Below are 27,981 nucleotides of genomic sequence, written 5' to 3'. Positions count from 1 at the left end.
CCCAAGATACCTGTGCAGACAATCTTAGTTGCAATCTGTTGCTACTGAACAATGCCTTTAAATGCTTTAATTTTTTATTTTATTAAAACAGAGTACTGTTCAAGATCATTACTTTTTGCTTCTGTATAATGGATGTCTTTCAGCTGTCAAAGATTAAAGTTATATTTTCGTACCTTGAATATTTTGGTGGTGTTTAAATGTCTCGCACCAATCCCATGGCCTTTGAAAGGGGACCTGGCTAAACACATGCACTATTAGCATCACATGAACTGTCTGCCAAACCATTATAGACTGCAACAGTGTCCGCCCACTTTTTTACCAGCCTTGGTTCTGGAAGTTTTTATTTATTTATTTTTTAAAGTCTTTGTTCAAGAGCCATAGGCCATGAACCAAACCAACCAGCTATGATGTGAATGACAACATTAAAAACTTTGATTTGAATCAAACAACAAGTATTTGAAAATCTGACAAAAAGACAGAGGTACAAGACTGTATACTTAGCTTCTTCAATGAGAGAAAGAACTACAATCCCATGAAGCATTATGAATGACACAATCAATATAACAACAATGAATTAATATAAACTATTTATTTAAAGATTTAGAACCAATATACTTCTTTAGTTTATTGCTAAATGCAAAAAGAGACTTGACTCAATTATGTCATTCGCAGTGCTGCATGGGGGTTAATATAATAGTAATACAATATTCGTTCGAATAAACGTTCGTTGTTAAACATAATTATTTGTAAAAAAAAAAAATAAACAAGGTGAAATAATGCAAGCTGATGGCTTTAACAAAAGCATACACCATCGATGAACAACCTCTTTCCTCACAGTAGGTCTGCCTTTAAAGGTTTTTAAGTTATTGTTTATTCCTCTAAGGACAAAGTGAAAGGGATTTTTACCTCCTGTATGCTACTCTTACACTCTATTCCTGTTGGAGAATAAATGATTGTTTACTACTAATCACTATTGTATCCAGTGTCAAGCTTCTTATTAAGTCTGGTGTCTAATTTACCCCAAAGCAACTGTGACGTCTCTGAAAAACGTAAATTATATTTATTAGAATAATCCATAAACATGCACATCTTGCGTTACAGGGTTTTCAAAATGCCTGCACACATTTTTACCCAATCAGTGATGTATGGGAGCATTTTGACCCCACACAAAAAAACATTGCTGACATTTACACTCAACTGGAGGGTTAAGGTGATCTGAGGCTCCTTTTAAATATCACAGTGTCCAAGTTTACCTGAATTAATCCTATAATATTTATATCAGTATTTACAGTTATGTTTTCTAAGGTACTTGTTATTTTATTGAGCTCTATAATAAATTTAAGTTTATTAATTGAGATTGCACGTGTGCAGTAGGAATAGTCTACCTTTGATCAACAGGTGCTCCTCTCTGCCTGTCATGTCACGTGACCAAAGACTGAAGTCGCAAGGCAAAGTCACATGACCTGGGTGTGCTGTTGTGTCGCGAAGTACGTACACCTGCTGAGACGGAACAACAAGCTTGTTGGCGTGGAATTGGGAAAAGGCTTTAGGAAAATAGCCGTGTATACTTTTCTTTGCTTCTGGATTTGTATCACAATCAATTAGTTTCCCGTCGCGGCTGTTTTCACCGAGTTGAATGAGTTCCATCAGACCTGTCAATAGTTAAACGAGGAAGTGCGCGCTTGACTCATCGGTGTCGTCGCGCGGGCCGTGTGTCTAGTGTCTACCTATGGCTACATGTCGCATATTTATCTTTATGTAAGCACTGATGTATGGAATGCATTTATTATTTTAGTCCCCCTACGATGTTCCGAGTTAAGTGACGTTTATGATAAAGTGATTTGAGTTTGATCGCACTGAACTTCTCACAGGTGTTGACAGTATCAAGGTAAATGTTTCATAAATATCTATAACTAGTCTTCCTTTGTGTTACAATAATAGGTTTGATTTAAATGACTGATAGACAGCTTTTCTATCTCGTATGTCTTAGTTTAAAAAATTCTACCCAGCATATGCTGTAAATTATGAACTCTGACGCTACATGTTTCAACATGTAAACCATAGTTTCCGACAGAATATCATGGTAAATGTTGTTGGTAACCATGAAACCATAAAACATTTATGGGCTATGAGGCCTTTCTTAAAAAAAAAACTAAAAAAACGCTTTCTTTTTTGGTGACGCTAGTCTTACAAAGGTAACACCGTTTAATTTAGTAAGAAAATATTAATCATGGTTTCCCTGATAAATGTCTGTTAAATAAACCATATTCCCTACATATAACGTCTTTGCCCTTGGAATAGAAATAGTACAATCTATAAATATAGATTGGTTATATTTCATTAAGAGAATAAGCATAGTTTAAATGGAGTCAGTAAAATTTCTATTTAAAAAAAAAGAAATGATTACTTTTATTCAGCAAGGATGCAGTAAATTAATTAAAAGTGACAGTAAAAACATTTATAATGGTAAAATATATTTCTGTTACAAATAAATGATTTCTTTTGAAACCTGAAATAAAAACGTAGCAAAGTTTCCACAAAAATGTATATATTTTATTAAACGGTTTTCAACATTGATAATAAGAAATGTTTCTTTAGCAGCAAATCATCATATTAGAGTGATTTCAGGAACGCAGGAATAAATTACATTTTAAAATATACTGAGGAGTATTTTACTGTATTTGTAATTCAAATAAATGCAGCTTTGTTGAGCAAGCATAAGAGACTTCATTCAAAAACAGTAAAAAAAAAAAAAAAAAAAAAAATCGTACTGACCTCAAACTTTTGACCGGTAGTTTATGAGGAAGTTGTAAATGAAAGAGAAAATAAATATTTATAACTAATGTAGTATCGAATTAGTTTTAATTAAATCTTTAAAAAAATTATTAAAATGATTTCTTTTCTTTTGTCCCCCACAGATGAATGAGTCCAGAAGTACTACAGCTGCTTTCAGCACTCTGTCAGTGGGTTCAGATAAAAACATGGATAATTCAGTCCCTTTGTCATCATACTCAATACTGTCAAATATAACTGGCATGTCTAATATGACCATAATCAGGTCAAGTAATGGAACTGAAGTAGTGGGGGACGACAAGATCTTCCTCAACACCCCCATTGCTCAAGCCTTGTCCGGCATTTTCGTTTGGTCCGCACTCATCATCACCTGTCATCAGGTAGGCTAATTTACAGGAACTAAATGTCTCTAATGCGTTTGAAGACAATAAATTCATAGAAATCCTTTTACAGCCAACAACACACATCTAGCACAATTTCTGAGGCCATGTAGCTGCTTATTTAGCAACAGAAAGGCATTGCTGCTGCTGCCTTTAAACCAGTACGAGGTATAGCCAGTATGGGCCATGAGGTGAGGAGCAAATCTCAGCATTAAATGGAGTGGCCCAGGGAAAGCTGGAGACACTAATAGCAGTGGTTCATTCAGAGCACACGCAAATAAAAGCAAATAACCTAGGTGGGGAAAACAAAAGCTGTTCCACGCAGTCTCCTCCCTCATACCTGACCTCAGGCGCATTATCATCTGCAGATCTTTATAATACTATGTCACTTTAGAAGGTTAATCTGTGTTACACATTCATTAGAAACCACAGCAATAACTAACCCTCCACTCCCTGCCTCCCTGCTTCCCTGCTTATCGATCATCAGAGATCAATAAATACCTAGCTGTTTGTTCTGAACAGTCATCCATGTTTTCTTTGCTCTAATGTTCCGTTTATAGCACTGTTAGCCGTCCTTGACCAATCACATTTAACTACAGAGCGGAGTGGTCCCTGTTCCCAGAGCCGATAAGAGTGCTGTGTAAACACAGAAATATGGCTATAGTGTACTCTGGTGATCTAATGCGAGGATACCGTAACCAGTAATACATGTGCCATCTGTAATGTGCACTTTAGAAACAGGAACTTTTTTAAGGGAAATTATTGTCTCTATGACAATATATTTCTCAGGCGTGTGTGTGTGTGTTAGTGCCTGGCAGTATTTCAAGTGGCCGTTTAGTGTTTTTTTATAGCCATTGTAGTTTAGATATAAATCTGTTGGCTCTGTCTTATACACTAACAGTAAAACATTTGGATACACTCGAGTCAACTGACTTGTTTGATCATGATTAAGAAATATATATTTTGCTTGAAATTAGTGTTAAATAAATTGAGCCAATGTACAGTACAAGTTTGGGGTTTGTAAGATATTTGAATGTTTTGAAAGAATGCTCTCCAAGGCAGTTTTAAATCAAAAGTACAGTAATACAGTAATATTGTGAAAGATTATTACAATTTAAAATAACTGTTTTCTTTTTGAATATTTTCAAATGTATTCCTATGAACTGAATTTTCAGCTGCCATTTTCTTCAGAAATCATTCTTATATGCTGATTTTGTGCTCACCAAACATTTCTTTTTCTTATTATTATCAGTGATTAAAACAGTTGTGCTACTTGATAGTTTTGTATATATATATATATACACACACACACACACACACACACACACACACACACACACACACACACACACACACACACACACACACACACACACACACACACAACTGTATATCATATGTAATTAATGTTTTTTTTTATTTTCAAAACACAAATGCAAATTAGCTGTTTAAAAAGCATCCAAGTTGGATACCATAAAGTTGGTTGAGAAAATGTGGGCAAAGGATAGCTATTTTCGTCTTTTTTGTTTTATCTTCATAGTTTATTTCTAAAAGAGCTTTTTTTGATAAAATGTGGAAAACAGTGCGATTAAAGTGAGTAGGTGCGTCCGTCCAAACATTTGACTGGTAGTATATATTCACAAGTTTAAAGCAGAAACTACAGCGAGAGCAATATTTGTGTGCCCAGCCTTTGTTTATAGAGGAAGTTCTTTTGTGTTTGATGAAAGACCATCATTCACTAACCTTTACACCAGCTGTATCAGTAAAAGAGTGATAAGGGCAGTTTTTTTAAGATACCAGACTGCTCAATAAGTCTTCTTGCTGAGGCTTGGTCATTTCTTTGTAGATATAAACATGCTGAGCAGTTCTAATTTGCTTTGGTATTTCCATGTCCTTTATATTTTCCCGTTCATTACAGCTGAAAGCGCATCATACCTGAATATCCATTTCTGTCGCATATGAATGAGTTCACTATGCTGCCTATGGCAAGGTGAAATCAGTTGGAGGTGGATGAGTTTTGTGTAAAAGTAATTGTCAGGTGAAGTGCCTGCACAGTATGAATATATCCATCTTGTGTGTCGAATTACCAATTATATTTGCAGACATTGTTCGGTTTCGGGAAAGGTTGAAATCTAATTTCCTTGCTCTTGCTGGTATGTTTTGAATCCTTTTTCATTGCAGCCTATATGACCCATGAAGAAATTTAATATAGAATATGTTTCTCAAGCATCCGTTATGTAATTGAACTACTGGGATCGTACTGATGGAGAGCAGAGGTCAGGAAAGGTATTTCTTCAGCTCTGAATTGCAGCGCCCACAGTGTCCCCAATGGACTTTGATTTGATTGCCTCCAAAGCATCTTGTGTGCCATACGAAAGCCAACACTTCTGAGAAGCTGACAGTTTTGAAGCGGCCAAGCAACGTATGCTATATAGAGACTGAAAAGGAGTCCCTGTGCCATGGTTTTCCTCTTCAAGTCATAATCAAGTCCAAACACTCTGGTTTTTGTCCCTCAGCCTAGCAGCTGAACAGCGACTCATCCGCGGCTTTGCAAATAGCAACATATGTAAATCCTGAGGAAATTAAAGGAACCCTCAGGATTGTTTTATTATTTCACAGCCTTTCTCGGCTTCTCTGCAAAAGATTTTCCCGGCGGAGCTTTCCTTGCGCTCTGCATACTAAAGGCAGAAATTGAGATTGCGTTCCTAAAACACACTGTTCTGAAGTGACTGATTTGCCTGGAAAACTTTCCCATCAGTGCCAGGGATATCAAAGGAGTCTTTGAAAACCAGCTATTTAGACCATAAGCACCTTCTGGGCCAGCCCCTCTTAAGTGAATTGTTATATATGGTACTGACAAGGCACCAACAGCACTCTTGGGTCTGCCTTTTCTCAGCTCTATAGTTTTTACAAGCTTTATGGTCTTAACGTTGGTGGTACACCTTGTGATTCACCGGCTTTTGTTTTTGGGGGCCTCACAGCTCCACCAGCAGTTCCTCTCTGCTTCAGACAGGTTGTAATTAGCTTTGGCTCCAATTCTGCGTCAGCCAGCAGACAGTCAATGGCCAGAGCCATTACTGTGAGTGTGGCTCTCTCTCACTGTCAGCTCCGCATTATGGAGTCTGGGAGACTGTGAACTTATTTCCCCTGCAGGCTAGGTGAAATGGAGGACATCAGTTCAGAGAGCAACTCCCCTAGCTTTTTCGAGAGCCCACAAATGCATCAAGCCTCCACCCGTAGAATGAAGGACTCAAATAATCTGATTTCAAATGATTGAGTATCCAAGAGTTTAAAGAGCCCAGCGAATATTGAGCCCCCTTAGTAATATTGTGAAGTTCAAAAGGGACTTTAAGGACATGCACAGGCATTTCAAATGTAGATTATAAACTTTGAAACTATATTACCGATATATGCACACATGTGACTCTACAGTAGTGGCCAAAAGTGATGTCCAGAGGGGATATTTGTGTTTTTGACCCGACAAGTTTGATTAAACCATATATAATATACACACATATACACAGTATCTCATGAAAGTGAGTACACCCCTCACATTTCAGCAAACATTTTAGTATATCTTCTCAAGGGACAATACTATAGAAATGAAACTTGGATAGATTTTAGCATAGTCAATGTGCTGCTTTTATAGCAGTATATATTTACTGTCCTCTGAAAATAACTCAACATACAGCCATTATTGTCAAAATAGCTGGCAACAAAAGTGAGTACACCCAAAGTGAACATGTCGAAACTGTGTCCAAAGTGTCAATATTTTGTGTGAGCACCATTGTTATCTAGCACTGTCTTAATCCTCCTAGGCATGGAGTTCACCAGAGCTGCACAGGTTGTTGCTGGGATCCTCTTCCACTCCTCCATAATGACATCATGGAGCTGCTGGATGTTAAACACATAGTGCTTATCCACCTTCCACTTGAGGACGCCCCACAGGTGTTCAATAGGGTTCAGGTCTGGAGACTTACTTGGCCACTCCATCACCTTCACCTTCCTCAGCAAGGCAGTTGTCATCCTGGCGGTGTGTTTGGGGTAGTTATCATGCCATTCGGCCCAGTTTCTGAAGGGAGTGCATCATGTTCTGCTTCAGAATGTCACAGTACATGTTGGAATCCATGTTTCCCTCAACGCAGCGCAGCTCCCCAATACCAGCAGCACTCATGCAGCCCCAGAACATGATGCTACCACCACCATGCTTGACTGTAGGCAAGACACAATTTTCTTGGTACTCCTCACCATTGCGTCACCACACATGCTGGACACCATCTGAGCCAAACAAGTTTATCTTAGTCTCATCATGCTCTTGGACAGGTTGCTTTCAGCAAACTGTTTGTGGGCTTTCTTGTGAGCCAGCTTAAGAAGTGGCTTCCTTCTGGGACGACGGCCATGCAAACCAACTTGTTGCAGTGTGTGGTGTATGGTCTGAGCACTGACAAGCTGACCTTCTGCTTTGCAACCTCTAAAGCAATGCTGGCAGGACGCATGCGTCTGTTTTTTGAAGCCAGCTTCTGGACCTGACGCACAGCACGAGGACTCAACTTCTTTGATTGACCCCTGCGAGGCCTGTTCTTGGCCAGTCTTGGAAAACCTGTCTTGGAAAACCTCTGTATGACCCTGGCCTATACTGTAACTCAGTTTCAGGGTGTTACCAATCTTCTTATAGCCTAGGCCATTTTTGTGGAGAGCAACAATTCTAATTCTCAAATCCTAAAGAGTTCTTTGCCATGAGGTGCCATGTTGAACATCCAGTGGTCAGTGTGAGAGAATTGTACTCAAAGCACAAATTTTAACTGCTCTAATACAAGATACAGACATTTGTATGATCCTGCCAAGCTGACAAAAACATGAAAATTATGAATAGGACGTGGCTTTGCATGGTTAAACAACGTACAGCTATTATCACTTAGGGTGTACTCACTTTTGTTGCCCGCTATTTTGACAATAATGGCTGTATGTTACATAGTAGCACCTTAAGATAATATACACCTAATAAAATAATAATAAACTTAATGTGTTGTATGGTAACTGATATATTTAAAAATGAATTATATTATACCTGGTTGCCACCTGTCATAAAGCTAAAAAATAAAAAAAGATGACGACAGTTTGTAGCTACAACACCATTAAAAAAATGCATGTGTTGTGTCAGTGGTGTTCAACGTTTTCATTTTGAAGTGTGTAGTTAATATCCGGTCAGCATTAGTGTGGTAAACATTGCTTTTGCTTTGTCTGATTAGTTATGTTAACTGTCCATAAACTGTTATAGACTTATCAGTTTACTGTTATTCAACAACACTGGTATTACTGCATAAAAGCTCCTGTTTGTCCAGCTCACTTTCCCCATACATGTTACTATAGCATTGTCTGATGAAACGAAACCTCACTTGTTTTCTTGCCACTTTTTCATCTGCTCTACAGTGTGTTGCTCCAGTGCACATTTTAATCATTTGCATTTCACTGTTTTTGCTATTTAAGTCAGACTTGTTATTTATTTTTGTAGTTGAGCATGAGCACTTTGTCTTTCTTAACACACTTTTTGTCTTTATAGATATACTTGCACCTGAGGTCGTACACGGTGCCAAACGAGCAGCGCTACATCATCCGCATCCTCTTCATTGTCCCCATCTTTTCTTTCGACTCCTGGCTCAGCCTGCTGTTCATCACCAATGACCAGTATTATGTGTATTTCGACTCTGTTCGTGACTGCTATGAAGGTACAGTAAATCTGAGCTGCTCTCTGCCCTTACATCCTCTTCTGTCTCACGGGCGTAATATTATTCAGCACAAATATAGTGCTGGTGGAATGACGTGTGCTGTTGTTTTTAAGTCTGGCCTGCAGTGAGGGAGGAGAGCCTGCTTTACAGACATAGGGTTGCAGGTTTCATAGAGGGGAAATGGATACATGTTCATTGTAACTGAACAAACTTGTTGGTCATGGCACAGTCAGACAAGAGGCAGGCCAAATGTCTCTGTTATCATCTTTTCAGGCCTATCCCACTGCTGCTAGACATTGACTATTTATAACAGTTTTTTTTTTTTTTTTTTAAGTTACATGGGAAAATTCCAGTGTGGGGATTTATTTTACTTAAACCATTTTATTCCATATACTTATAAAGTTCAAAGTATTTGTTGTATTCTTTATTGGGGTAGGTAAGATTTTTAAATGTTTTTTAAAGAAGTCCTTTTTGCTTGTCAGGGCTGTATTTATTTGATCAAAAATAAACTATTACTCCAGTTTTTAGTTTCACATGATCTTCAGAAATCATTTTAATATGCTGATTTGGTGAAACATTTCTCCTCAGTCTTGTGAACAGGTGCTTAATAATTTTGTGGAAGCCATGATACATTTTTCTTCCCTTTTTTCTTCTTTTTTTTTTTTTTTGATGAATAGAGTTTAAAAGAACAGCATTTATTTGAAATAGAAATCATCTTGTTACAATGTAAATATCTTTACTGTCACTTTGTTTAATGCATCCTTTCGGAATAAAGTATTAAATTATTTAATATAATATAGGTACTATAATATAAATATAATTGTAATTTAAAAGATGTTAACTCTTAGTCATAGACCATCAGCAAAATCTTACCACAAGTAATAGTTGTACACACTGAGAGACAATAAAGATCTGACCATCTAATCTTTCTTTAAATAGACCTCTTAGGTTAAGATGGATTTCCTGGACACAAACAACTCCTCAATCTTAATTTGTGATGAGATGTTCTGTCATGTCAAACATGCTCTTTATGCTTATCATTTAAAGCTTACTGCAAATTGTTTAAGCTCTCATGTATGATTTTTTTGTTATTTTTTTTATTATTCAAGCATTTGTGATATACAACTTCCTGAGTCTGTCTTTTGAGTACCTCGGGGGAGAAAGTGCCATCATGTCGGAAATAAGAGGAAAACCCATTCAGTGAGTGTCTATATATCTATATATATATATATATATATAAAAAAATGCTAGGTGAATAAACATAGTGAACAGCATTTAAGGCATAGTAGGTGTGCTCCCTTTGCAAAGGCTTAAAGCGATAGTTCACCCAAAAATAAAAATTCATCATCTACTCACCCTCAAGTACTCCCGTTCATCTTCGAGAAACAAATGAAGAGATTTTTTTTAATCAAATCTGAGTTATTTCTGTCCCTCCATTGACAGCTATGCAACTACCACTTTGACGCTTCAGAAAGTTCACAAAGAGATCGTAAAAATAATCCATATGAATTGAGCGGTTTAGTACAAATTATTGTTTTATTTTTTTTCAACCGTACTTGGCTGACGCAGGAGAACAAACCTCATTGGTTCTTGCAGAAGCTCAAACGCGCTGCTTAACAAACGAGAATTAACCTCATTGGTTCTTGTGGAAACTCAAACGCGCTGCATAACTCGAGAATGAACCGATTTGGTTCTTGTGGAAGCTCAAACGCGATGCGTAACTCGAGAATGAACCGATTTGGTTCTTGTGGAAGCTCAAACACGATGCGTAACTCGAGAATGAACCTATTTGGTTCTTGTGGAAGCTCAAACGCGATGCGTAACGCGAGAATCAACTTCATTGATTCTTGCTGAAGCTCAAACGTGCTGCAAAACACAAGAATAAACCTCATTGGTTCTCGTTAGTCAAGCAAGCATGATTGAGCTTCCGTTTACCTCAACTAATGTGTGCGTTGATGAATATTTATATTTGAATAAAAGCCTAAATTCAATCTGTTCATCATATAAAGTGAAAAACACGCGTTGTTGTTTTTGGAGCTCTATCGATTTGATTTATAATTCTTGATTTTTCTCTTTAAACTCACTTACAACGAACATTTTCTAATTTTCCTCGCTGAGAAGCACTAACGTTACTGCTCAAACCTCATAGTTACAACGCGGACTGTTGAGCAGACCCGTCTCAAGCCTATTAGTGATCCAACGCTGCATACTCTTAAAGGTTACGTCCGTGGATCACGGCTGAACGCGTCTTCTCCACACTCATTTACAAACAAAAATTTTTTTTTTCGCCTATCGTGCGTTTACTCTACACCCCTACCACAAAAAAAAAACGGATTATATCCAAGACTTCAGTCATAAATTAGTATTAATATTGATAGCATCACTGGTAGCTTCGTTGCTAACTCACTGTCCATCTGTTAAAATGGCGAATATATCAGATGTAAGTAGTCTACCTTTTGGTGCAGGTGAGGACACATTTGAGCTGCACGCACTGCAGTCTGAGCTGGAAGCTGTTGAGAAACAGATCCACGACCTTTTATTGAGACAGGCCGAGCTGAGAGACCGGTGTTTGGCTCTTGAAACATCACGCGCCGATGCACACAAATCAGTGTTTAACGTTACTAACCCGCTGACTCCGACCGCGTCTACTCCGTGCGTTCCTCAGCATCGGTCGCGATCAGCCATGGTCTCGTTCACTCCGGCTCCAACACGCCACCACGAAGCCTGGGTGGTTCCGCAGCGGAAGACGCGAGTCAGGTTTAGACCAAGACTTTCTCCGACCCTCCCGGTTTTCGAGTTATCCACACAAAACCGCTTCTCCCCTCTTCGCGAAACAGAACGCGATGCTGTGATCATCGGCGATTCCATCGTTCGGCACGTACACGCTACATTAGGTAAAAGTAAGGTGCACAGTCACTGCTTTCCTGGTGCTTGTGTTTCTGAAATCGCTGCTCGCGTTCCCGAGATCCTGAACGGTGACGAGCGCGTCGGAACTGTGGTCCTGCACGCGGGAGTGAACGACATCAGGCTGCGCCAGACGGAGATTCTGAAAAAGACTTCAGGAATCTGATCGATACGGTACGCAGCACATCGCCTGAAACAACGATCATTGTGTCAGGACCGCTTCCCACGTACCGACAAGGGCATGAAAAGTTCAGCAGATTATTTGCGCTAAATGAATGGTTAATGTCATGGTGCAATGAGCAGAAACTGCTCTTTGTAAATAATTGGAATCTGTTTTGGGAGCGTCCTAGGCTTTTCCGTGCTGATGGCTTACACCCAAGCAGATTCGGAGCGGACATTCTGTCCGATAACATCTCCAAAATGTTAAATACCCTTTGACTAGTAACCAAAAGTCCAAATCATAGTCTCTGCTGCACCAATTTAACTGATATAAATACTAGTGTAGAACATTGCATAGAAACCGTGTCTATTCCTCGTTTAGTGAGATCAAATAATAAATCTACTGCAGGATCTAGGAAAAATCTAATTGTTATTAAAACAGAAAATGTTGCCATTAGTAAACAAAAACTATTTCTAAAGCTAGGTCTTCTAAACATTAGATCACTCACACCTAAGGCAGTTATTGTAAATGAAATAGTCACAGATAATAGCTTCGATGTACTTTGCCTTACTGAAACCTGGCTTAAACCAAATGATTATTTCGGTATTAATGAGTCTACTCCTCCTGGATACTGTTATAAGCATGGGCCCCGTCTGATTGGTCGTGGCGGCGGTGTTGCAACCATCTATAGAGATATTCTCAAAGTTACTCAGAAAATGGATTATAAGTTTATTTCATTTGAAGTACTTGTACTAAATGTTACGCTCTGTTAGAAAAACATCCCTATTATCTCTAGCCTTGGCTACCGTATATAGACCGCCAGGGCCTTACGCTGATTTCCTAAAAGAGTTTGCAGATTTTCTCTCAGACCTATGAGTCAATGTCGATAAAGCATTAATTGTTGGAGATTTTAACATACACGTAGATAATCCAAATGATGCGTTAGGGGCTGCGTTTACAGATTTATTAAATTCATTTGGGGTCAAGCAAAACGTCACCGGACCAACTCATCGTCTTAATCATACACTCGATTTAATTATATCACATGGAACCGATCCAACCGATATAGATATCATTCCACAAAGTGATGATGTCACTGATCACTACATGGTAACTTGCATAGTACGTACTGCTGTAATATGTCATGCGGCGTCGCGTTATCAACCAGGCAGAACAATACTTTCTGACCAAGGCTGTATCTCAATACTAGTTTTACTTGATCTTAGTGCTGCGTTCGATACTATAGATCACACATTACTCTTAGATCGACTACAAAATTATACTGGTGTTCAAGGACAAGCATTAAGCTGGTTCAAATCATACCTATCTGACCGCTACCATTTTGTCTATTTAAATGGAGAAAAATCGATCATAACTCCAGTAAACTATGGAGTGCCGCAGGGATCTGTGTTAGGCCCTCTGTTATTCTCAATATATATAATGCCACTTGGAAATATTATAAGGAAACATGGAATTAGTTTCCATTGTTATGCTGATGACACTCAAATATATATTTCATCACGGCCGGATGAAAAAAAACGCTTAATTTTCCAAATTGACAGAGTGTGTTAAAGATATAAAAGATTGGATGACGCGTAATTTTCTTTTATTAAATCCAGACAAGACAGAGGTAATACTTATCGGTTAAAAAAACCGCCCACAAAACCTCGCACAATACAACTTTAACATCATAGGATGTCCTGTTACTTTATCCTCTACAGTAAAAGACCTGGGTGTTATACTCGATTGCAACCTGTCTTTTGAAAATCATATTTCATATGTTACAAAAACAGCCTTTTTCCACCTTAGAAACATTGCTAAGCTACGTAATATGCTATCAGTTTCTGATGCAGAAAAGTTAGTTCATGCATTCATGACCTCGAGACTAGATTACTGTAATGCTTTATTAGCTGGTTGTCCTGCATCCTCAATAAACAAACTACAGTTAGTCCAAAATGCCGCCGCTAGAGTTCTTACGAGATCAAGAAAATATGATCATATAACACCGATTTTATCATCACTGCATTGGTTACCTATAAAGTTCCGTATTAATTACAAGGTATTGCTACTGACTTACAAAGCCCTAAATGGCTTAGCTCCAGTCTATTTAACGGATCTTCTATCGCCCTATAATCCATCGCGCTCTTTAAGATCACTAAATTCAAGGCTTTTGGTCATACCTAGGATATCCAGAACCACCAAAGGAGGGAGAGCATTTTCACATTTGGCTCCAAAACTCTGGAATAGTCTTCCTGATGCTGTTCGTTGCTCAGACTCGCTCTCCCAGTTTAAAACTAGATTAAAACTAGATTAAAGTCGCATTTCTTCAGCCAGGCATTCATATAATCCTATAGTTCAAACTACAATCCGGCCTCTAGCTCATAAATGCCAGAGGAGAACTGGCCCCCGACTGAGCCTGGGTTCTCCCAAGGTTTTTTTTTTCTCCATTAGGTCACCTGATGGAGTTTTAGGACACCATTAGGTCACCTGATGGAGTTTTAGGACACCATTAGGTCACTTGATGGAGTTTTTCGGTTCCTTGCCACTGTTGCCTTTGGCTTGCTCAGTTGGGGATATTTTGGGGATATTTAATTTAATTTTATCAATCAATTAATTCCTCTTGAAACAAACTTTGTTGTATTATTTTAATTTAATACTGTGAAGCTGCTTTGATACAATCTGTATTGTGAAAAGCGCTATACAAATAAACTTGACTTGACTTGACTTAAAGTGATCAAGACTTCAGAAAATTTGTACTAAACCGCTCCATTCAAATGGATTATTTTTACGATCTCTTTATTAACTTTTTGAAGGTCAAAGTGGTAGTTGCATGGCTATCAATGGAAGGACAGGAAGCGCTCGGGTTTAATTAAAAATATCTTAATTTGTCTTTCAAAAATGAACAAATGTCTTTCAGGTTTGGAAGGGTGAGTAAATGATGACAGAATTTTCATTTTTGGGTTAACTAACCCTTTAATTATGCTGCCTCCTAAAATACAACATTTTTGCCAAATTCAAGGGTCGGCAAAATTCTAAATTCTTCGAATATCCATTGTAAAGTGCTTGGAGAAAACAAAAATCAAACATGGTGGACAATGTGGGCAGAATTTGATTAAAATGCACTGGATATAATTAAACACCTCATGAAGCTCCTCTGGAAGTATTGTGACCGCCATCTTCATTTTAAATTTAGTTGTCATCGCCCACATGGCCACCATGACTCAGTGTGTCAGAGCATGTGTGTCAACTTATACTGTAGGTTAAAGCTCTGACAGCATTGTCTATTTTTTTTGTGCAACAATTTTTCGCCTGCCTGTGTCACAAGAGATCAATTCATCAAACTACTCTCAAGAATAGCATTACCTTTTACATGTTCCTCTTCATTTGCCTTTAACAGGTCCAGTTGCCTATACGGGACATGCTGTTTAGGAGGAATTAGTTACTCCATTGGCTTCCTGAGATTCTGCAAGCAGGTTTGTTCCTGTTTTTCTATAAAATCCAACTTTTCCTTTAACATTTTTCATAGCATTTTTTGTACTTTTTTAAAAATTCTGAAATGTTTAGCTTATTTCCAGGTTTTACATCTCTGATTATTTACAAACGCTGATGTGTAAATAGCTTAAATGTTAATAAGAGGGTCAAAACTTCTGTGACTTCTGTCTCCACAACCTTTATCTACATTTTCTACCTGAATTATCCTGAGTAGCAGCTGTTATCTTTGTAACATTGTCTTTCCTGAGCAGCTCCAGTGGTTAATGTAGGGTTGCAAACGGTAGGAAGCAGGTGCAAGTAGCTTGATAATAAGCACAAAAAAAAGCTATTGCCGCCAGACTGATGCTGTCTGTGCGGCAGCTGAGGAACTCGCTCGTACTTTGAGAATAATACTGATGGGAATTGGACTTGAGAGCTCCATCCCCCATTCTGAAAAGAATGTGAATTGAACTTTTTTTAATAGGAAGTGAAATTTCAAAACACATAAATCTGTCTGACCGGATGCCTACATGTGGGATTTTCAAAGCATCACCTCGCGATATACCAGACTGTAGCGGAGACAGAGCGTGCTTTGATTATTTTGAGACGGCTTTTCACACAGACAGCTTCGATTTAAAACTTGAATTCCACGTTGATATTTCAAGCAGTCGATTCCGACTTGCATGTAGTGAGATATGGGGGAAATTCTCCTTTGCGTCATTCTCAATGAGTGGATTTGTCAGTCATGTCAAACTTTGTGTTGATTATGTAAGAAATAAGCACTGCCTGTCAAAAATAAGCATGTGACATTACCATGCCTTTGAAAAGAATGAGGACTGGAAGTTCTCTATCACTCAAACTATTTTAAAGGGTTGTTCACTAAATAGAACAGGCATAAAAACCAAACCATCACCATTACTCATTGGCTTCTGTTACTAATGTCATCTAGGCCACACTTCAGTTCTGTGTCATCAAGCCCATCATGGCTGTCATCACCATCCTTCTGCAGGCTTTTGGCAAATACCACGATGGAGATTTTAAGTGAGCCACCCTGTCATTCATATGTTTCAGCATCCCTTAATAACACAACATCTGCCTTTTTAAATGAGCTGTGCTTCACTCCTTGTGTTGTTTCTCTTCATATAGTGTAACGGGAGGTTACCTGTACATCACCATCATCTACAACATCTCTGTCAGTTTGGCTCTCTATGCCCTCTTCCTCTTCTACTTTGCCACCAGTGACCTTCTAAGACCTTTTGAGCCTGTGCTCAAATTCCTCACCATCAAATCCGTCATCTTCCTCTCATTCTGGCAAGGTGGGTTACTCTGCATTCTTATTTTATATGTTCAGTATTCATCTCAAGCTGTTTATTGACACTTTTGGTAGCCAAGTACAATACTACTACGAACAACAATTTTGTCACTAATAGTCAACATTTTGTTGGTCATGTGATCTCAACATGGAAACAAACATGTTTGTCAATGTACTAATCTTTTTTTTGTTTTTTTGTTGTTGTTAATACTCATAAACCGAGTAATGTGGCTGAAGTTATTTGCTCTACCTTTAACAAATATGACAGGCATTTTTAGATTTCTACTTGCTCGATGCCAGCTGTTCTCAACCAGGGGGCCTCAGCAAACTTCTAAGGGGGCCTCAAGATGACTTTTAAATTAAAGTCAAGATTAAATGAGCATTAAAATAAGCTTAAACAACAACAACATTCTTCTTTTTTTAAGAATGATTAAATTGTGATTTCTAGTCCTGGAAAGTCTTATTAGTTGAAATCTTATAAATAAAGCATGTTTATACATTTTATGAGTATATGTTTTTCTATTGATGCCAAACTCTTAAGTATTTTACCGGTAAATTGTGAGTAAAAAAACTCTTATCCTTATCTAGTAAATAATGAACAACTAGAAAAGTCATGGGGCCTTCGCATATTGTTGTGGACAGTAGCTATGATTTCATCCATCTGTTTTTATGTGCATTTTAGGATATTGCATAGAAAATCGATGGATGTAAACGCCAAGATGCGCATAAATTATAAAAATGTGCATAAAAAAAACGTATGCACCCAATTGAGGCAGATCATTTGTTTCATCCAATAAGACGACATGAGCATAAATTATGATGGAAATACATTTACCAAATAAATCCCTCGATGTGCAACTTGCGTGACTGCCTCAACAGTGGAAGTGATTGGATAACTGGACAAAACAGCGGAACAATTTCATTGCAAAGCTTCTCAAATGCTGGTTTGATCATTCTGAAATGCCTTAGCCAAAGTCTGTCATTAGAATGATTTGGTTTAATTCCCTCACAGAAGCGTCTCACATGATTGTGTTCCCAAATACCAGCATCCGAATGTAAGATAACATGACAGGGTTTTATGATGTAGGAAAAAAGAGCCACAGTGGCTTCCCCGATTACAGCAAATTCCCAATTTCATTACAGATATTTTGCGGCAATTTCCCAGGAAGAGTGGCGATTTTGTTCTCTTTAACACATGGGAGGAAACACTGCTAATTTTTGTTTTGTTTTTACGATATCAAATAGTCAAAAAGGTTGCACATTTTTTTCTTTGGTTGTCTTTTTCTCAGGTATGGTCTTGGCCATTCTGGAACGTTGTGGTGTGATCCCAGAAGCTCTGGTCATTGATGGTCATGAGGTCGGTGCTGGTACAGTGGCAGCTGGTTGGCAGAACTTCATCATCTGCATCGAAATGTTCTTCGGCGCCATCGCCCTCCGCTATGCCTTCACCTCCAGTGTGTACCGCGAGAAGAAGAGTGAAACACCAGGTTAGAAGCTTGAAAATCTGACACTTTGGAAAAACAAAGCAGAACTAGGAAAGTCTAGATGATCTTAGAAACATGTCTCAGCAAGCCTTTATGAGGCAACTTGAAGTTTTCTTCCTCAGGAGCGTTATGACTCACAGTTCAGAAGACTGTTGGAAAGCTCCCCTCATACCAGCAAGACACAGATCCTCATAAAAACTCCTTTGTACTGAGAAACTCAGACCTGTGGCATGTCGAATGATGCCATTTCAACGAAATCTTCAGCGGGTGTTTTTCTTGCTGTAAAACTTTCTGTTGTGAATTTAACTTGCAGCATAATGAGGTCGGATGACAAGGAATCGTTTAGCCAAAAATGACATTTCTGTTATTCACAGTCAAGTTCGCAGTAGGGTTGTCACGATATCAGATTTTGGCTACATGATTATCATGGCAAAAAGAATTCACGGTAACGATATTATCGCAAGAACTAGCAATTTTGAAGAAAATAGTGCTATCGATCAAATTCATCGTTAAATATATTGTGTTCTCTTTTTTTGCTCAATGAATCGCACTCAAATGCAAGTTTAGTTATTCAAACTAAAGTTGTCACATTTATTTATATAGTGCTTTTTACAATACAGATTGTTTCAAAGCAGTTTTACAGAGATAACAGGAAAATAATGCAACAAAGTTTGTTTCCAGAAGAAAATGGCATCACAGTCCAGCTTAAGTTCAGTGATGTTTCATTTTTGTTGTGAAAAAGTTATTAATTTAGTTCTTATATACATTTAGTTCTTATATTTACTCATATAATGGTGTCAATGCAGGCAGATCAGTATTGTTGGAAAATTTTATTAAATGTTAAATTTAATGTTTCCAACTATGCAAGCCAAAAGCCAGTGGCAACAAAGGTGAAAAAGGCAACAGTGGCAAGGAACCAAAACTCCATCAGGTGGCAGAATGGAGGAAAAAAAAAAACCTTGGGAGAACCCTGGCTCAGTCGGGGGTCCAATTCTCCTCTGGCCAACGAATGAACAGTGTATGATTATGATTCAGGCAGCATTACAGGTCAGAAGTCAGATTGGATTGGAACAATCAGAATATCCTCCAGTTCCATCTGGTTGAAAATCGGAGTCATCACGCCGGTAAACACCTACTCAAGAGAGTATGTGATTTCAGACGCAGTCCCTGTCTTTTTTTCGAAATACAAAAAACTCCCACACTGGAGAACCTAATATTTCAAGTGTGGGTAGAGTGGCTCGATTTCGTCTGTCATCTCTTCTGACATGATTTTGTGCATCAGAGGAAGCTACATTGCGGTTGTCATTCTGGGGGGTTTTTTCTTCTTTTTTTATGATGGCAATTAGTGTTAAAGGGACATTGTGTAGGAATTTCTCCCATCTAGTGGTGAAATTGTATTTTGCATTCAAATGAATAGTGCTCTCTAGCGCCTCGCTTTTTCAAATGCGTGTTGCATCTACGGTAGCCGTTATGTACCAAAAAGCTATGACAGGATGTCTTCTAATAGCACTTCATCGAGTTTTTCTTCGGGTGAACTGGTTTGTTATTTCAAACAAACTGCAACTTGACGCAACGAACAAACGAATGTTACAGTTTTGAACAAACAAAACTTACAACCTTGTTTTTAGCGCCTTCTGTACTTTACTCAATAGCTGCTATTCATCAAAGAGCCTGTTTAACTTTTATCTATAAATGTTCTACTGTCTTAAAGTATTCAACCAAGCAATGAAAAAAAGCTTGTAATTAAGACCGTAACATTGACTTACCTGTCGAGAAGAAAGCAGGCAACTTCAGCGTCTTTTTTGAAAGCTTTCTCCTGCATTAGCTATTCCGACATTAACCCTTGTTTTTGTAATCTCTGGTCACGTTTCCTTTTACGGTCTATTTTGGACTTTTTCGACGACGAGGACTCCTTATCCTGTGACTCAGCATATGTATGGTCCTCCATTATAAATAACCGTGCAGTGCAGCCTTTTAAACTTGCCGGGGCCGTGACAAGCGCCTCTCACTGCTCTGCTCCTCCGCTTCTGCTGGTTTCAGTCACGTGACGCTGGCTCTGTACGAAAACGCAGGATGGCGGAACTACATGGAAGCCTCCGTGGACCTACCCGTCCCATGTATATAAAGATAATAAATTATTCGTTTACGAGGATAAGTTAGATCATTGGCAGAGGTATTTGGGGACATTGAGGACCATATTTATGAGAATTTTTTTTTTATTTTAGATAATAAAATACCTAAAAAACTACACATTGTCCCTTTAAGGTGCAATACTGCCTTCTACTATATTGGAGTGTCAATCGGATGACGCTGGATTATTTACTATTACCTAATAGCAGGCAGTATGCACTGTGCAGAAAACAGTAGGCTCGTAGTATATCATTCTGATCATATCCCTAGAGCTACAAAAGCCTCTCCACGCTTAACAGATTAGTCATATTCTGTCGCTTGTGCTTTTCAAGGTGGTGAAGAATAGTTTGGTTTCAATTTCCACCAATTTAAGCTGTAATGTCAGTTCAGCTGCTGAATGTTAAAAGCTGCATTAGATTTGTGTTCTGACTTCAAGAGGCCTCCATGAAATATAACTCGACTGTCAGTCAGATATGCATGTTTCAAGCCTTGTGTCAGTTTGAATGTTAATATTCTAAGCGCAAGGTCTTCTTTCACAGTGGACGTATTGCAGAATTCTACTTAACCGTTGTAGGAGAAAACTTACAAATGTGTTCAGAACTCCCTTGTGTTTTTAACCATAGTTTAACACCTGAGCTCAAAGGGTAAAGTCACTGCTGGATTCATAACCTTTCACTGTTAATAAAAAGGTCACGACTGTCCTGAAGCCTGTTAGGTAGAGCAACTTTCCGGGATGGCCTTTACTCCCTAGCGCAGTGGTTCCCAACCTTTTTCCTTGGGGCCCCCCATGTACATATTTAAAGGTCCCATGACATGAAATTTCCACTTTCTGAGGTTTTTTAACATTAATATGAGTTCCCCTAGCCTGTATATGGTCCCCAAGTTTCTAAAAATTTTAATCTGTGTAAATCGAGCTTTTGCTATTTTTCTCTGCCTTTGAGAAAATGGAGGCTCATACGCGCTGATCTTGAATCTCCTCCTTATGACGTCATAAGGAGAAATGTTACCTTTCTCTGCTTTGCCCGCCCAGAGAATATTTCTCGCCCATGAGAAAATGAGCTAGGAAGTAGAACGCGCGCGCGCGATTTTGTTTGTCCACGAGAGATATCATGGCTTTTGAGTGAGCGAAGCATAATAATTGATCAATAATTGGATGTACAAATGAACATCGAATGGTCAATACAGAGCTGGGCTTGCTGAACGTCGGACAAGTAAGTCAACAAATTATATATAAGTGTGTTGCTTTGCTGTTTATGTTTACCTAGCTTCTTACACGTAGAATGTGGCGGTCACATTAGCTATGCAGTTACTTGCGCTAATGTAAAGGTAGACAGCATCAAGTTACACACACTGTAACGCGAGTGTTGTACATTTCTTTGTTATTTGGATAACCGTTTTCCTGTTGGTTATATGGCGCGCGTGTTATCCGCATTTCAAGATCGCAGAGCTTGATGTAATTGTAATAAGATAAATACAGACGTTACAGATCTCTCATGAAAAGGCAACAGTAGGTTCGCGTTAGCTACATGATGATAACTGTAAACCATCCGAATAAAGTACCGTATCCAGACATAATATTTTTAACTAACCATTCGGAAACGTCCTGCTGGAGCCGCTGAGTTGCAACTTCTTCATCCGTTGCTTCTCCATCTGGATCAGATTCTGGGTCAAACTGAAATGCTTGAACGACTGCGTGTCTTCGTGCCATTGCAATATATCCAACATAAACAAACATGCATGGTACCGTTGCGCAAGATGGTCACACACCCACCCTCCACCTTGCGCCGCCTTTCTCCTCCTCATTAGTATTTAAAGCTACAGACACCGAAACGGCCCGTCTGAAGGAAGATCATTCTGGGACTGGCTTGTAGTGGCTATAATTCTGCACTGAGGCTGAATTTTTGGAAAGAGATTTCAGATACAGCACTAGGGACCACTAAGGACTATATTAAAGCCTACAAAAAGTAGCATGTCATGGGACCTTTAACAATCCGTGAACCCAGTTCTGAAGGCGAAAGGGGGTCAAACACAGTATTAGTATGGAGTTCCTAATAATCCTTTAGGTGAGTGTGTATATATATATATATTTGATTTCATTTTTTTTATTCTTTTTTATATTAAAACTAACATCATAAAGTATGATTTTTTTTTTACTTTGAGCAATTCTAGAGCTATAATTCACTCTTCTTATGAGCATATAAAACAAAACAGCTCCTTGGAAAAAATGTAATGTAATATTGTAGTAGTTATAAACAAAGGTTTATTTTATTTCAGATTAACATTTGAGGGCAGCAATTGTATTCATAATGTAAAAATAAAACCGCTGTAATGTTACTTGAAGGCATTATAGCCTACTATTCCTGCCAAACTTCCATGGTTGCAGTTAGTGTTACTACAGTAAATCCATGGTGAATGTTGCAGATCTGTAGACACTGGATAGTTCATTCATGGCACAATGTTTCTTCCAGGTTTCCACGTCAGCGCTGTTTGATCCGTTAATAACGGAGAAATGTGAATGTTTCTCACTAGATCTCGCAGCGATGTTATTACTTCACTGGCGAATTCAAATGCTTTCTTTACTGGATCTCTTAGCGCTGTGTTGTAACAGTGTCGCATGATCACGATCGGCTCGCGCTGCTTTGGTCCAAACTGATAAACGGTCCTTCAACCACACAATAACAATCAGTTTCGTTCCGCTTGCATTACGTTTGCCATTTGATGTTGGGCAATGTTGTGGTCGCGCCGGCGTCTCTTACATTATGAGCGCGCTTGCCACGCGCAACGCGCCTACATTTGAAATAACGAAATTGTAATTGAAACCGGCATTGTAAGAATATGATTTTTTTAAAACTTAGAAAAAATATTTTTATATAAAATTATTAGTGGAACATTTTATGCATCTTTATTCACCTCAAAGCATATCCACTCCCGCGCCCCCCATGTGAACTCTGGCGCCCCCCAGGTTGGGAACCAATGCCCTAGCGGACCACCTGTGAAGAAGCTTAGGACAGTTTGCTGATCCAGAGTTTTCACCCTCCATGGGGCCAGGTCCCAAAACATCCATCCGTTCACTGTACAGTTTTCAGGCTGGCCGCTGGAGAGCAACAAACACAGTTCAAGTGTTTCTTATACAGGAGGTCAGAAACTTTCACCCCTCTAGTGGCAGCCTGCCGTCACCTTTGTACAAGCTCTGATCCATCATCCACAAGGCAAGATACAGTTAGCTGGAACTCATCATATTGCAGTGTATCAGGCTGTACTCTGTAACCTCATTTAATACATCCACAGCTGAGATAAATCTGGGAATTGTGGGATTGTGAATTTCTTTCCTGGCTTCTCCAGCCTGTCATAGATAAAGGAAGCAGAAGAGTGATTTGGCAAACACATCAGTGGAGGGGAGCAGGGCATTGCTAGTGGTCACATCCCGGTTTCTATTTTGTGAACAGCTGGGTTGGACCTTGGCGGTGCCTGTGGCGATGTGCTCACATGAGTGAGGATAATAGCAAGATTGCATTGTGTCAAAGTCACTGGCTGTTAACGGATTGTGTAATCCAGACAAACAAAATACCTCAGAAAAGTGAAATATGACCATTTTGCTTTAAGTTAACTTGGGAATGTTTTTTACTGTTCGTTAGACATTGTCATTCTGTTGAAAGTGGGTGGGATGGACTAGTGGATTTTAGTTGGATTATAATTTTTTTTTGATCCCACAAGATTCTGTCCCGCTCCTGTAAAAAAAAAAAAAAAAGGATATATGTGTGTGTATATATGTATATGTGTGTGTGAATGTATATTTTGTCCTGCACCCACCCACAACTTTCATGTTTTGTCCGGCTCCCTCCCGCAAAAGGCTGCAGGTAGAGGTCAATGCAAAATTTCATTCCCTCTCTATTTTAAGCCATTTTTTTTCCCAGTTCCTCCCCACGGACAACACTTCAGACCTCAGCTTGTTGCTTTTGTGTTATCAGACAAAAGGATGCCTTCCTTTGCTGTTGTCTACAGTTGAAAAACAGTGAGAATACCCAACCCTGTGCCATTTATTTTTACTGTTGAATCAATTAATAACACGCATAACATCCTCTTATAAGTACATTCTGTACCTTAAAAACAAAATACATTTAAGTAGATATTTATGCTTCACGGGAGTCCCACAAGTAATTTCTTTCCCTTGCTTTGTGTGCACATAAATCTCTTCCCTCCTACACTGAGCAATTCATCTTGTCCCAGGCCGCAATCCCGGTCCTGTAGATAATGTGTTAGTCCTATGGGAGTGAAGACCTGTAGATTAGAAAAAGGCCTATATGTTGACCTCAATATATAGTTGTGATGTAATGGGTTTTAATGATGAGACTGTGTGAGAACCTGTCTCTTATTTCCTTTGTAGAGTGTTTTGGTTACATCTTCCTCGAGTTTCATGTCCTAATTTTTAAAAGAACGAAAACTTTCAGATTTGCTCATTTTAAGTCTCGGATGTCATCAAAAATATGTCGTGATATTTGACGCTTTCATCTATTGTTTTTGTAGAGAATGTAGCACCTATGCACAGCATATCCAGTGGCCTGAAGGAGACCATGAACCCTGGAGACATGGTTCAGGACGCAATCCACAACTTCTCCCCGGCCTACCAACAGTACACCCAGCAGTCCACCCAGGAAGTGGTGCAACCCAACATGAATGGCAAACCAGGGATCATCACCACCTCCAAGAGTGTTAAGAAATCTGACAAAGTGATGCTGATCGACACGGATGATGAGTTCTAGTGCCCCATCTGTCCTGATCTTTCTATTTATTTAATCCGGAACTAATTTGACTCTTTCTAACTTTAATGAGGAGACTAATCATGTAAATCAGCTCATGATTTTTAAAAAAGAGAGCTCATAAAAGGGATCTGGACTGTTTCCTGACAAGGAATGAAGGTAGACCGGGTCATGTAGGTGTGGTTTTGTTTTCCTTATTGTTGTCCCGAGCTCATCCTGTAGTGGCGGATGATCCTGCCCTATAGAGAAGATTCCCTTCTCTCCTCCAAACCTTTCTGAGGCATGGCTGATCAACATGAGGCACGTGGAGCCGTTCAGATGGAATGAATCAGGGACTGACACTTATGGGAGCCATTCTTGCATCTGGTCGATTGAAGTATTTGCTCAGCGGCTCTCTGCTGGGTCTCAGGACGAATTGAACCGGCTCTCAAAGATGCCCTGGCTTTGGAGATCGCACTTCAAACTGTTGTCTGCGGATCTTTGAAACCTTTGTATCAGTCATGCCACAAGGACAGAGCACTGTCCCTGCTTTGATTTGGAGGTTCATTAATTTTCACACCAGGCCTTCAAAAACAGTGAGATCTGATGCAAGAAGGCGAGTCTCAGCTATCATCACGTAATTTAATTGCAAATAATGTGTATTCAGCCATTGTTTGGTTGGTTAAAGCTTTAACCTGTGACATCTTAAGTGTAAAGTGGCACAAGTGTTACCGTTAATTTGTTGATGTTAAATGATGGTGTTAAGTTATCCACTGTTTAACCTTTTCAAGGGTGTTTTGTTCACCTCTTTAATGATTTTCCTAAATCATTTTTTTAACAGTCCAAGGTGAGATGTATTTAGTATCATGCAAAGCTGTTAATATCTTCAAAGTTTCTGAGTGCATCCCTTGTTTTGACTGGATACAGAATGTTCTTCAAGATGTTCCTTAATGTATTTGCTAATCTACCTTTTGTTAACTTGGTAGTTCAATTGATTGTGTTTTGAAAATAATATAATCAAGCTTATGGACTTCAAAATGAAACCATGTTATGTGATTCAGAGTTCTATTCACTTTGAAGACAAAATAAATGGACCTGTTTTGTCTGTAAATTAGCCATATAAGTCCTTTGTTAAACAATGGTTTGGAGGCAGCATTATGAGAGTATGACTTGTGCCAATGGTTGCTGCCTTTTAACTGTGGATGAAGAAAGTGATGTGTGCATTGCATGATATCTAGACCTAGTCATCTCTCTGATATTTTAGCTTCCTGGACAGTTGGTTATGTTGACAAAATCTTTTCTCTTAGGAAATAAATGAAAGGGAGTAAGAATTGTTTTTATGAGTTTATTTTTTGATGTAACACCAAACAAGACTTCAGATTCAAAGAAGGTTACATGAGAAAAGCTTTATTTAAAAGTACAAAACAAACACTGCAGACTTTGTACAGGAATAATTTACCACCTCAAATTTAGCCAGAATGAAAAAACAAAAAAACAGAATGATTTCATTTGTACATGAGGGTAGTTAATTGAAAAGAAAACAAATGAATGTAAATAAAATAATTTAGATGATGTGAATAAAAAACAAACAAAATAAATATCAGAGATCAATGTGATACAAGCAGATTAATGAGAATCATGAATATGATTAATCTAAGCCTAGTTTTTGCTGCCTTTTATGGTGTCTATTTACAATTGCTATTTTGTATATAGCACAAGTAACGCCCACGAGATCTATCAAAACTGTTCAACATGGTTGCATATGGAAATATGATTTTACAAAACAACCACACCCATTCATACAGTACTTAAATGATGACAAGCTCAATATTAAAGGCACTATTTAACAGGACTACTCCTAATACCTTACAGTTTCATCTTAACATTGACAAATATAAAGTAATAATTTGGAGCAGCATACTTTATATGTCATGGAGTTACTATAAGATTCTTATAGGCAAGTGTGTTTTAAAGAGCACTGGTTAAAATTCCTATGTGCGTTCATGGTAAATAGCTTTAAGGACTGACTGAGCACATATTATATACTTTGAAAAATAGATATATTCATATGTAAAATATAGAATAATTTATCCTATTCAGCCCAAAAGGCCACATACAGCATACATAGAATAAAAAAAAAAACAAGTACCCACTTAGTTTAAAGACCATCTTCACCATCAAACTGTGTTAGAAGGAACGTTTACTGCGCTGAACTGCTTCAAAACAGGGAAATGTCTACAGGCCTCAGTCACAAGATGACCGGTAATGCCTCTGTCACTACTGATTTTGCTAACTGGCCAAAAAAACACTGGCGACCCTGTAAAATTACAGAATAGTTTTGTGACAGCGTGTTCTGTTCTTATTAGTCTGAATTAGGGCGTTACGATCTGGTTACTGGAGGGAGTAGTTTTGTTTAACTCGCAATACAAATTCAAAGAATATGAAGTGTATTTTAAAGAAAGCACATAGATGGGTTATGGCTTTGGTGGCAGCTGAAATGAACACAAAGCAAAACAGCAATGCCTCAATAGTCCAAGAAATAAAAGAGCAGATCTTGGTGTCATCAGCATTCAATCACAGCATTTTGAAGAAGAAGAAAAAAAAGAAGGAAATACAGATCACCACCAGATGTCAGTGTAAAGCACAGAAAATCTGTTTTGTCAAGTTCTCTTTCTCAAAAAAAAAAAAAAAAGTATACTCCGTCACTGTATAATCTAATTCAATAAAGAAGAAGAAGTGACATGTAGCATTTCCTATCAAGGGAACTGAATTCTGATCAATTCTAATATTACGTAACGTATTAGGTATCTTAGAGGGAACAAAAGTTGGCCGCAACATGACAAATGGAACATTTCTGGGCTTTTTTTTTCACCCTCTAAACGGAT

The 27,981-nt window shown here is 38.5% G+C and overlaps 1 protein-coding gene and 1 long non-coding RNA gene across 2 annotated transcripts; one reads left to right on the top strand and one right to left on the bottom strand.

Moving 5' to 3' along the window:
- Positions 1-1,445: 1,445 nt before the first annotated feature.
- Positions 1,446-26,427, top strand: tmem184a (transmembrane protein 184a). The gene is made up of 9 exons (XM_082189582.1): positions 1,446-1,888; positions 2,919-3,173; positions 8,734-8,899; positions 10,009-10,099; positions 15,361-15,436; positions 16,384-16,475; positions 16,581-16,750; positions 18,036-18,233; positions 24,885-26,427. Exons 2-9 carry the CDS (start codon positions 2,919-2,921, stop codon positions 25,118-25,120), a joined length of 1,284 nt encoding a protein of 427 aa, XP_082045708.1. The 5' UTR covers positions 1,446-1,888; the 3' UTR covers positions 25,121-26,427.
- Positions 13,671-14,715, bottom strand: LOC309514012. The gene is made up of 2 exons (XR_014211583.1): positions 14,438-14,715; positions 13,671-14,405 (listed from the first exon to the last, which is right to left on the bottom strand). It is a non-coding gene; the product is annotated as an uncharacterized lncRNA (long non-coding RNA).
- Positions 26,428-27,981: the final 1,554 nt, after the last annotated feature.

Source organism: Leuciscus leuciscus (assembly GCF_965113295.1).
Source record: "Leuciscus leuciscus genome assembly, chromosome: 1".
In the NCBI taxonomy this organism is placed as follows: Eukaryota; Metazoa; Chordata; class Actinopteri; order Cypriniformes; family Leuciscidae; genus Leuciscus; species Leuciscus leuciscus.
Note: the sequence above shows the minus strand (reverse complement) of the source record. Positions and strands in the feature narration are given on the sequence as shown.

Excerpts from the sequence above, each read along its gene's own strand:
- tmem184a (XM_082189582.1), top strand. The coding sequence starts at position 2,919 with ATGAATGAGTCCAGAAGTACTACAGCTGCTTTCAGCACTCTGTCAGTG. Across the intron at positions 3,174-8,733 it reads TCATCATCACCTGTCATCAG|ATATACTTGCACCTGAGGTC; the intron begins GTAGGCTAATTT and ends TTGTCTTTATAG. Across the intron at positions 16,751-18,035 it reads CTTCCTCTCATTCTGGCAAG|GTATGGTCTTGGCCATTCTG; the intron begins GTGGGTTACTCT and ends TCTTTTTCTCAG.